At 41.2% G+C, this 12,017-nt stretch overlaps 2 protein-coding genes across 2 annotated transcripts in view; one reads left to right on the top strand and one right to left on the bottom strand.

The window, feature by feature from the left end:
- The window catches only part of RIMBP2 (RIMS binding protein 2), a 221,928-nt gene that overhangs the window by 209,295 nt on the left and 616 nt on the right, over positions 1-12,017 (top strand). The gene's annotated exons all lie outside the window — the stretch shown is intronic.
- PIWIL1 (piwi like RNA-mediated gene silencing 1) overlaps positions 1,815-12,017 on the bottom strand; it is a 28,424-nt gene continuing 18,221 nt past the window's right edge. The window contains exons 14-20 of the mRNA XM_060120954.1: positions 11,030-11,230; positions 10,813-10,916; positions 9,580-9,650; positions 9,267-9,420; positions 5,311-5,436; positions 2,999-3,146; positions 1,815-2,842 (exon numbers count right to left, since the gene is read on the bottom strand). Coding sequence (XP_059976937.1) covers positions 2,726-2,842; positions 2,999-3,146; positions 5,311-5,436; positions 9,267-9,420; positions 9,580-9,650; positions 10,813-10,916; positions 11,030-11,230 — 921 coding nt within the window. The 3' untranslated portion in view covers positions 1,815-2,725. The remainder of the gene's footprint in view (positions 2,843-2,998; positions 3,147-5,310; positions 5,437-9,266; positions 9,421-9,579; positions 9,651-10,812; positions 10,917-11,029; positions 11,231-12,017) is intronic.

Genomic DNA, 12,017 nt, shown 5'->3' with positions numbered 1-12,017 from the left:
TGTGCATATTGCTCTTTTAAGGAAGAAACCTGGATTTCAGAGTTTTGGCTTTGTTCTTTGGAAGCACTGCAATCAATTCCCTTACAGGTGCTCGGTTGTAATTGTCCCTCTAGCGACCAGGGCAACTCCTACTTCCATCACAAGCTGACTTGCTGTTAAACAAGCAGACACCCAGTAGGCATCCACTGTGTTCACTTGTCTGTTCCATCTTCTGGTTTTAGCACCTAAGTTTTCCTTTGGGGAACCATTCCTCTACCCACTCCTAGATGGGCCTCATCTGACCCAACAGCTATTATTAAGTCCCCATCAGGGCAGTGTGTCCCTCAGGTTCAAGGATGTGTAGACAGCCTGAGTTTTGCTGCAACCATTGTGGACGAGGTGTTCCTTTCATTGCAGTGAGGCTGAGACATAAACCTAGGCTTTGTGACCATCTTTGTAATCCTATCTGATTAGAACCAACCCAGAAGGAAGCAGAGCGAGTGACAGATCCCCGATAGCATTCCATCAGCTATAGGTTCTATACACCTTCTCAACCGGCATTTGCCCAAATTCCCGGACAAACCACCTGGGATGCGTTTAGTAGTTCACCTGGCCTCTCCCCTACAAGTTCTGATTCCTGGATCTGGTCTGGAGCCCAGTGGTCTATGTTATTTCAAAGCAAAGAAGGTCACGTTTAACATTCCGTTTGGGAACCACTGCCTAGGATGACTTGAGAAAGCCAGTCAATAGCCCTTTTTGGCTGAAATTAATTTGAGGCTGTTTTGGTCCCTTGCAGACCAAAGTCTTTATGATATAATGAGGGTCTTTTGAACACTGCACCTTTCCCGGAATTACCACATTTATCATTTTTTCATAGTTTTAAAGATATTAAAGCCTTTCAACTTTAAAGGATAGTTTAAAACCTGCCAAGTATGAGACTTTAATGACTTAAGTTACTGACTAGCCCTAAAAATCCATAAATAAAAGATGCCCCAAATCAACCTTTTACAGTTGTATAATTAGACTTCCTTACGTTCCTTAATACTGTGACAACATTTGGCAACTGTCATCGATTTTATTGTCTTTATTTGGCATTCTTCTGAAACGTCACAATCTCCTGTGTTTCATTCCTTCTAACGTCTAGAAATCAAATAGGTTAAGGAACTTCGGCTAATAGCCAAAAACAATGTTAACAACAGTTATTAGCTCAAAGAACTAAAGGGAAAATGAAATGGTTTTCACTCATAATATGTTAATAAGGCTAAATCCAAAGGCAGTTATTTGATAAGAACAAGCACAATAATGGTAAGACAAGTAACTTTACTGAATGGCATCACTTGAAATCATAGTTCCTGTAGCTCGTGTATGATCACTAAGGTTTACACTCATTACGCTTGCAAGCAACGTGTAAAGGTGTTCTCATGGCATACAATCACTCATTAACTTCGAGCCTGCTCTTTGCAAAATTCCCTGAAAAGTCCTACAATTGTGTAGATGTGAATTATTACAATTATCAACTTCACAAAAACACAGACTTCTTAGTCTGCATTTTCTTACAAGTTAAGGATTTCCAGTCTTATACTGTTAATTTTGAGGTTGCAGCATTTCCTGACAGTTTTACTCTGAAGTTCGTAAGTAACCCAAATTTAGCTTTTATAAATGGAATTGTGTCCTCTGAGTGTACTCTCCAGCAGTTTTAAAAAATATAATAAATGGAAAGAAAACGCATATGTTTTCAGTAAAAACAAAAACTCACTGTTATATTCAAATAAGATGACAATCACTGCAATTTTATTTTATAACAAATGGCGTGATGTCCCAGTTGCAAAACAGAAAGTAACGTTTATATAGACTACTGGCCTCTTTTATTAAGGAGTCTTAAAATGTATCTTTGGACAGAAATTTAAAACTTTCAACTACCTTCTTTTTTTTTTTTTTTTTTTTTTGCGGTACGCGGGCCTCTCACTATCGTGGCCTCTCCCGTTGCAGAGCACAGGCTCCGGACGCGCAGGCTCAGCGGCCATGGCTCACGGGCCCAGCCGCTCCGCGGCATGTGGGATCTTCCCGGACCGGGGCACAAACCCGTGTCCCCTGCATCGGCAGGCAGACTCTCAACCACTGCGCCACCAGGGAAGCCCTCAACTATCTTCTTTTTTAACCCCCATAACACCTAGCCCCAAAAATGAAATAAAAATAAGCCTATTTCTCCACAGTCTCACGCCTTCCCTATACCTTGTATAGGTTATTTAATGGCAGCTTCTTCTTTAAAATGAGATCATCAGACGCTCAAATAAAATCCTACCGTACGACTGTACTGAGCCTCCACTTTATGCCTTTTCTCTCCTTTAAATTCAAAATAAATATTTCAAAAATAAGGTTAATATAGCCTTACAAGTAGGACTTGCTCACTCCTGAAAGCAATTTCAAGTAAATCCCAACTTTTCCAATATTTTAAGAGTCTGTTTATAATACAAAGCATCTTATCCACATTTTTTTTCAAAACAAAAAATCCTCACAACCTATTTATGAGAATCAAACAAGATAAAATATAAAATCCTAATTTTTACCTATAAAATAAAAATAAGTCAGTTAATAGCACTGTTAGAAATAAGACTCTAGATCTCCTAATTTCCTTCCCAAGTTTCACCTGGAAAGATAACAGTTAAAAAATAAAAGCTTCAAAAAATCCCAAAGTTATAATTTCACAAAGAAAACAAACCGCTACATCTTGTCTTCTTCCTGTAGGTTAGAGGTAGTAAAGGTGATTTGACAGTGACAGGCTGGGCTCTCTGTGAACGCTCTGGCCAACGAGGAAAGCCAGTTTGTGGGCATACTGGCAAGGGGCAGGAACACGGATGATGCCCTTCAGCGGGAAAAGAAAAGGTTCTGTTACTCTGAATCTAGCTCTCTAAACTGAAACCTCGGTATTAAACTGTAAAAGCCTTAGACAACATAGCAATTCCATTTTGAAAAGTGAATCTCATTGACGTGAATAAACATTGATTAAAAAAATACTTACTGGCCAGTTATAATAGATATGACATAGCTTGTAAGTTAACCTCTGTATGTGGTCTGGCTTCAGGCCACTGCTGTCATAGATGACGTTGTAATGTGTGGGAGCAACACTGCCGCTTCTCACTGCCTGGCTCACGATAAAGAAATCATACCTGGAAATTACAAAAGAAAGAAACACACGGGTGTAAGGCTCATCTTTTTGAAAGCTAAAATTAAGATGATTCAAGTTTCTTACAGTGAAAAGATCCGGTATACTAAAATGTGACCTCATCTTCTCAAAACATAATATGCTTCCTTGAATTCAGAACTTGTTATTCATGAACCATTTTGGAATGCTTGTGTGTGAAAGAGGTTTAAGATACTACTATTATTTATATTTTTAAATATCTATCATTGATGCCTCGGGGCATTAACAAACATTTGACACGGCTGCTAATTATGACGGTGCCACTGTGCCGGGTCACTGTTTCCACTCCACATCTGAGGGAGACGACTGCACAGCAACAGGCTCTAGAATCAAGAACCAAGTAGTGCAAACGTAAAGGAACATCAGGGTTTTTGTTTGTTTTGTTTTTTCATTTTTTTGGTACCAATTAAACATCAATCCAGAGATATTGTAATCTGACCTGATACAGATATTAAGAAATTAACTGTAATTTATTATGTCCATTGAAACTAGACAAATTTTAAAATCAGAATTGATCTACAACAGATTACGGTTATTTAGCAAAATGAGGGTTTCAGAAATGTTAAATGACTTGCCCAAAAGAAGAGACAAATCACAAAAGAGCTAGAATCAAAACCTGTTCCCAGTTTAAGCATGTTATTATCGTTCAAAGTGGGCTTCGTCAAGTATCTGAGTAGTAACGGCAGCTGTTAAGTTTTAAAGAACATCTAGGGCTTCCCTGGTGGTGCAGTGGTTGAGAGTCCGCCTGCCGATGCGGGGGACACGGGTTCGTGCCCCAGTCCGGGGGGATCCCACATGCCGCGGAGCGGCTGGGCCCGTGAGCCATGGCCGCTGAGCCTGCGCGCCCGCAGCCTGTGCTCCGCAACGGCAGAGGCCACAACAGTGAGAGGCCCGCGTATCACAAAAAAAAAAAAAAAAAAAAAAATCTAGTGAAAAGTAATCAAATTTTTTCATACTTTATAGTTCAACTTGGATTTTACCCAAATTGTTAAAAAAAATTATGTCTTTAGGTCAATGTTACACCTGAGCTTTGGTTATCAGAGTAGTAGTAATGTTAGAAGTATCATGAGGCCACTCTGAATCATTAAAGAGATCCTATAGGAAATGAAATTGTAATATCTTAGTTACTATCTTAGCCATTCTGTCTTCCTCCTTCAACGATTTTCCCCAACAGGTTAGAATCCTTCTGATAACTAACACCTGCCTGAGAGAAAGACACAATCCAAGATAATGCATCTTGAAATAAAAATGTCTATACATTGTCAGATAACAGGACTAAACAGAACCAAAATCTGTATTATCATTTGTCTACATAAATTTAGTACAGTAACGCCTCATCTACCTAAGGTTCATACAGGAGAAGCATTCCACATTTAAACTTTGCACCTAGGCTGACACTTTACCCTGATTAAAGTTGCCCTTTTTAAAAAGAGCTCCAAAAATGTATATATGAAGACAAAAGCACCACAGCTGTTCACTCTCATGAAGAGGGCGTTCATGTGGACTGACCAATGACTTGCCTTCGTGAACATGACTTGCTGCCTTGTACTCCATTCCCCACAAAGGGGTTTTCGAGGAACCAAATTTCGTGAGTTTACAGTTGAACCCTCGTGTGCTAATAAGATCATTACCGTGTGCCCCTGAAGGTTCTAGCTGGCTTTCTTACAGCAGAGTGCAGCTCCCGGTTACATAAAAAGTGTTTGCTCAGAAGCCACTTTTCTACCTGCAACTGTGTTTCAGATGAGACTTTCTGACCTGTGGGTAACTAAGTGCATTACAGATCTAAAAATTTTGATTGGAAAATAACCATCTATGGATGAGGTTACATATGTAAAAAAAAAAAAAATGCCAAAGCAATCTAGAGCAGCTGTTCTTAAACTCAGGCTGTATAACTAATACCACAAACAATAACCCGCTTCCCCCAGAGAGAAATGGCACAGAAACCTCTGTTCACCATTTCAGAGACTAAGTAAATCATGGGCATTATTAGATCAAACTAATGAAAGACTTTAGTATTTATAAGAAATAAAATATAAGAACTATCAAGTAAATGTGTTAAAGGTGATAAAGTACAGAGGCTATGCTAAAGAACAAAACAGAAACCAATCTTCATCTAATACAGAACTTACCATTCTGGTCTAGTAACCTCTACATCAATAACTGTTCCAGGAAGTGGATTTTGAAGTCTTCCTCCAGACTGAGCAAAAAATCTGGCGTTCACTCGTTTCTTCACCACAATGACCGTTAGTCTTGGGCTTAAGACGGTGATGAATGTAACTGCATTTAGTCAGTCATATTTTCAGGGCACTGAAGCATTCATACATTCATACACTCCATTTAAAAGGAAACGCACATCCCTCTTGGGGCATACTAGCTATCCCAGTTGTGAAGGAAGATTCCACAACTTGTAAGGGCGTGGAGTTACGGCCGGGAAAATACTGTGAGTAGAAAATAAAATGGCATATTTGGGCCCTGTGACTCAAGGTCATGTAGATGTTTAATCATTAAACCAAGCATATGACATACCTGTCTCACGAAAATGTTAAACCCAGCATGTTTTTAAAGTTAACAGTTTGAAAGCCTTTTCGGTGGGCATTTTCTTCTATGTAGAAAGTAAGATATTAACTCTCAAATCTTTGACAGGTAAGCTAATTTGAGCAGTCTCAAAGCCTAATTTCCTGCCTTTCAAAATGACTGGCTGACAACATATCGGGGATCTCTTGTCTCTCCCGGCTCAGCCACTCCTCAGCCCGCCACACAGCAGTACCAGAATACTGCCGTTTCCCCCCTCCCTCCCCAGCCCAATTCTGCAGGTGGTTTCCCATGTCAAGACTGAACTCCTCTGGCCTAGGGAGCTTTCAGCTCTGTGTCACGTTCGATCCACTGCCTCTACATGCCTTTTGACTCTCCTGAGGGCAGCCCTGTAACTGCCAGTATGCATTCAGCCTGAATACCCTTTCTATCCATCTCTTAAAGGTTCATTTCAAATTCACTGTCTGACACAGTCACACTGTATACACACATCCATTTGGGAATAAATGAATTAGAACACGTTAATAAGCACTTAGATCGGTGCTGGCATGTAATAAACCTTGATTATTATGATTTTCAACACCTCAAGTTTCCGGTGCTCTTTTTCCAGCTAGAACATTAGTTCCTTAAGAGCATAAATATACTGTATTCTAAACCCTGGGAAGCAGAGGGCTTCACATGCGGTATGGACCTGGCTGGTAATGTCTGACTTGGGTAGGTAGTTCACAACACACTGTCTGGACTGATGGTCTGAAAGATCCCCAAATGGGAACTTCTGTTCAATCATAAACTTAATGTGCTCCTTCACGGTAGAAGTAACCAAATATACAAGGGGCAGGAAGGCGATTCTACTTAAGTAAATGGAAGAAGTTTTTAGGAATATCACTATCTCCATGTACAATAGACCTCTCACTGCCCAGCTACAGCAGATCTGGATATAACAGAGCCACAGTCTCAGGAATCAAAAGACAAAGTGGGGCTTCCCTGGTGGCGCAGTGGTTGAGAATCCACCTGCCAATGCAGGGGACACGGGTTCGAGCCCTGGTCTGGGAGGATCCCACATGCCGCGAAGCAACTAAGCCCGTGCACCACAACTACTGAGCCCGCGTGCCTGGAGCCCGTGCTCCGCAACAAAAGCCACCGCAATGAGAAGCCCGCACACCGCAGCGAAGAGTAGCCCCCGCTCACCGCAACTAGAGAAAGCCCGCGCGCAGCAACAAAAACCCAACACAGCCAAAAAAAAAAAAAAAAAAGTCAAAGTATACTAAAATGACTCTTTGATTTGCTCTTATACCAAACATTCTAAATCAACTAATCCATGACGCATCTTTATAAAAAGTTAACATCAACATTTCAATTAAAAAACAAATAGGACAAAACAGAAAGGATAAAAAACAAAAAGGTAACTACAAACATTACAGCCCAAACTCTGCATCTCTTCGAAGTGAGGAGTAATTCCTGGGTATTGTTTTACTTTGCAGACAGCTCCAAACTTGTTTCTAGATGCATCACCTACTGCTTACTGAGCGCTTACTGGGCACTGCGTGAAGTACATTAAACACCCTGACTTACTCCTTTCATCAACCTTGGTTAAGCTGCCGCCCGTTTCACAGGTGAAGGCAAAGCTGGGATTAACCCGACTGATTTCAGACATACGGCTCCTGACCACTGATCTCTGCAGCCGCCGAACAACGGCGCGATTCACACCGTGAAACCTACTTTGTGCAACCGTCTGTTATACACTAGTCCAAGCGATCGATCTAAACCCTCCTTCCCTGCAACGTGGGTTCCTATTCGCTAAAGGGAAGCTGAGCAGGAAATCCCACCAGCCTCCTCAGGCCTAGTTCCACCCCCTTGTAGAGGAGGACCCTGTTCACAGATACTCACTTATAGGGCTAGAGTCTCCTCTTTGAGAACTATTGCTGCCAGTCCTTCTGGGACCCAACCCAAAGGGCTCAAAAGACTCAAAGAACCAGAGATGCAGGCCCCAGCAGGGACAACAGTGTTATGTTCCCAGTATCCCAAATATTCAGCCTAAGGAAATAAGATGAACTTGCACTATTACCTCTACTCTTCACTTCTTGAAATTTTCTTCTTCTCTAGATATGAGAAAAAAAGCAGCTAAGACTAGAAAATTCTGAGTGCTAAAGTAGTAAACAACTAAAAAAATACCTAAGAAAGCAGTGGTCCATCTGAGCCCTTCCTCTACTCCCTTCCACCACATCACCCCTCCCCAGAAGGACAGAAAATCTAAGGGAAAAAACACAATTTAAGGCTTACAAAACTTCAAAAACCAAAATAAAATAAATACCATTATTTTAATGAGAAAATACAAGCACTAGGGATTTTAAGATGACAGGAAAGAACATTAACCTTCATTTACAAAGTATTAAAAAATGCCTATTAGCATTTTAATCTGAAACACAATTACTTCACAAGAGATAAAAAACACCCCCGACATGCTCTGAGAACTTACTGGCATAACGATCTCATTTTGAGAAATGTGTAGAATCAACACTTAGAAGGGGCCTTTCAGAATCTGGCCAAAGACGACTTGGAAGCACTCTGCAATTCAGCTAGAAATAAGCTCTTAATGCTCCTCCCATGGGCCTATAAATCACAGCGAGCCCAAGTACAGTCAAATGACTTTCAAAATCCCTCATTTTTTATAATGATAACAAATACCGGCTGAAAAAGTCTGGCAAAAATAATCAGTGTTTAAACATGCACGTGCAAGCACATATAAACAGGTCTCCTGGATTTTCTAAGTATCCTTAAAAATCAAATCCACAAATCTTTAATACGTTATGCGCTCAGCTCTTACTAAACAGTCCCTGATCTGGACTTCCTTACAATCTGATAAAGAAAACAGCAAAAGTTAAACAACGTAACTTATTAAAACAGCTGTCTTGAGATGGTATGCAGTTTACTGCCAAATAGCACGAGCAATGACCTCTGTAGGAGAGCAGAGGAAGGCGAAGCCCAGTACCGCTTTCAAAGGAGGACACGGGCAGCGCTCAGGTACGAGGAGCACTAGCTGCCCTGGGTTCTGCAGGCCGCCTAACAGGGCGAAGTGGAACCATCTCCCCTGTGACACCAAACACACGCCCAACATCTTACCCACCAAGCACCAGTCCAGCTGAGTTCACACAGAAATCAAACAAGCGTTCACGGTACAATGAGGTAGAAACAAAGTTAAGACTATCTGGAATACATATTCCAGTAACCAATTCTGTGGATGCCTACGGCTGTACTGGGATAGTCAGACCCTCGTACTTCAAGGCTCTAGGAGAGAAAAAAGCGGCGGCAGACGATCGGTAAGGCATCTCCATGCGTCATTCCTTGAAGGAGCTCCCACTCTACATTTCCAGCCTGCCCCTCCTCCACGAAAAATTCTCCACAAGACACCCCCCCAACCCAAACCTCTTCCATTACCTCAAGCCTGACCGCACCTGTAAGGTTAGATTCTCACCGGTTTACCCTGTGACATTATTTTCAAAGATACAAAAGTGTAATTTTATAAAGAGAAAATGATTACATTTTGCATGCTTACTTGTAACCTCTACCAACAGATCTTAGGCAATCCAGAAACTGTGGTACTTCATAGTTCACCAACGTTTTAAGCTGACCGTCTCCTACGCCATCCCGATACACGATAATTCGACTAGGCATGTATTCATTGCAGCTATTCCAAGCCCTCAGAGCAGCTGAAAGAAAGCCAGACAAGTGTTAACTACAATAACACAGAACAAAAATGTGCTTCTACCAAATTCCGGGCACAGGATTTTATCAGAAACATAGCTTTAAGACAATCTCTTGAAGACTCTAATTCACAGGGCAGACGGAAACCACAACAGGAGACTCACCTTGCAAGCAGACTTTGAGCCCATCTACTAGCTCTTGCCCTCTATCTTGAAATACACAGCGAGAGAACCAGCTATTCAGAGAAAAAACATGGCCGTGGTGAGAATGCAACTGTCTAGAAGTTCTTCACTTTTGAATCATGCTATATCTATGTTACCCTTAGCCATTCATGTTCTTTAACTTCCTTTTTGAAATCTTAAGCAGAAGGGTTACAAGATACAGGAAATAAAGCTTTCTTTCATTATAAATCAGTCCCATAATTCCATCACTGAGAAGAAAATAAAATTTAAGCCAGAGCTGCCTCCTAAGTTTACACCTCAAAACACACAGAACAGGCTTCCCTGGTGGCGCAGTGGTTGAGGGTCTGCCTGCTACTGCAGGGGACATGGGTTCGAGCCCTGGTCTGGGAGGATCCTACATGCCGCAGAGCAACTAGGCCCGTGAGCCACAACTACTGAGCCTGCGCGTCCGGAGCCTGTGCTCCGCAACAAGAGAGGCCGCGATAGTGAGAGGCCCGCGCACCGCGATGAAGAGTGGCCCCCGCTTGCCACAACTAGAGAAAGTCCTCGCACAGAAACGAAGCCCCAACACAGCCAAAAATAAATAAATAAACAAATGTGGGGTTTAAAAAAAAAAAGAATATTATAAAAACAAAAACACAGAAGCACACTCTTACTACTATACTCTTGATAAAAGATACTTTTCTAAAAGATAAAACACCTTGAAATATGCCCATTAGTAACGCTAACACATCAATGCTTCAAGTTTCATTCTTCCTATTCTTGGCAATTCTATTAGTTCTAAGAAAAGCACTGAAAAATAATTTCACTATGTTGAAATACAAGTGACTGGGTAAACTCAAGTGGGTTTTCCAAAACAAAGTTAACATGACAACTTGAAATTACATTCAGTGGTCAATAAAATTATTAAAGAAGTTTTTAGAGACAGTCACATTTAAAGAGATGCATCCTCCCCGCAAATACAAATAATAAAATAACCTGAAACGCAATCTGACCGCTGCATCAGGTTAAGGGCCAGTGAAAGACATTAAAAATGGGAGGGTAGCTAATAACTGGTTTCCTTTTCTAACTTTTCTCTTTTACTGGATCTAACGTAAGAGAAATCAAGGTAAAGAATTAACACAACCCCTGTCCTCCCCAGACACTGGCCCCTGGACTCGTGGGCTGTGTTGCGTATGTCTAGCAGTTAATCTGCGGCTACCAAAGCCCACTCACCGGGTCATCCCTTCATTGATGCTTGCTACAAAGCCTGCAATGGACCTCCGTCCAGCTGCGGTGTCATGGTAACAATCAATGCCAACTATCATGGCGAGCTTTAGCTTCAACAAAAACATCGTAATGTTAGATACAACAGAATACCAGCAGTATTTAAAAAATCCATTTTTCTTAAATAACAATGAAAACTTTTATCCACCAATTAAATCAAACTTACAGGCATATCAACGCTCCAAAGCTCTCCTCCCATCTTGCAGTTCATCTGCAGGGCGATCTTTGTAGCAATGGCCATGACAGTCTGTTGTCTGCCTAAGGTTCGGGCCACCACACACTGACTTGGAGTAGGGCAATCTGTACATAAGTACTTTTTAATAGCATCATATTTGTCCTTCCGACTGCTTGACAACAGGCAAACAACCTAAAAATGAACAAAACGCCCTCATTACAAAGAATTAGGAAACTGATAATTAAGTTCAAGGAAGAAGACAGGAAACCAAACCCACAAAATCACTGACTTTACTATTCATCTCTGCCATGTAGCTAGTAAGTATGACATTAACTTTTAGCTAATGCCCATCACGTTCAACTAGGTAATAGATACTAATAAAGAAAGCACGTTAAGCAAATAATTCAAAACTTGAGAACTTAGTTAAAAATGCTCTACTGCCAGCTTGGAATACTTCAGAGGTAGGGAATAGGGCAAAACAAGTTAGTGATAACCTATAGGTGGACAAATAAAAGATTTTCTAAAATGCTCACAATTTTCTTACTCATGACCCACCTAGAATCACGGCTTTTAAACTTTTAAAGCTCTGGCTTGAGAATATGATCAAACTATGAAACTTCCTAGGAAGTCCATGGGCACTGCTGGGGAAGCTGAAGCACCTGATCTAAGCAGACCCCTGCCCCAAACGGGAAGATGTTGGTCAAAGGGCACAAGCTTCCAGCTAAACGCTAAGCTCTGAGGATCTACTGTACATACAGCATGGTGACCACAGTTAACAGTACTGTATTATATACTTGAAGGTTGCTAAGAAAGTGGATCTTGACTGTTACCACCACATACACAAAAAGAACTGTAATTATGTGAGGTGATGGAGGTGTTAACTAACCCTGTGTGGTCATCTTTTCACAATACGTACACGTATCAAGTCATCACGCTGTACACTTAAAACTCACACAATGTTACATGTCAAGTACATCGC

The sequence above is a fragment of the Lagenorhynchus albirostris genome, chromosome 14, assembly GCF_949774975.1.
Source record: "Lagenorhynchus albirostris chromosome 14, mLagAlb1.1, whole genome shotgun sequence".
In the NCBI taxonomy this organism is placed as follows: domain Eukaryota; kingdom Metazoa; phylum Chordata; class Mammalia; order Artiodactyla; family Delphinidae; genus Lagenorhynchus; species Lagenorhynchus albirostris.
Note: the sequence above shows the minus strand (reverse complement) of the source record. Positions and strands in the feature narration are given on the sequence as shown.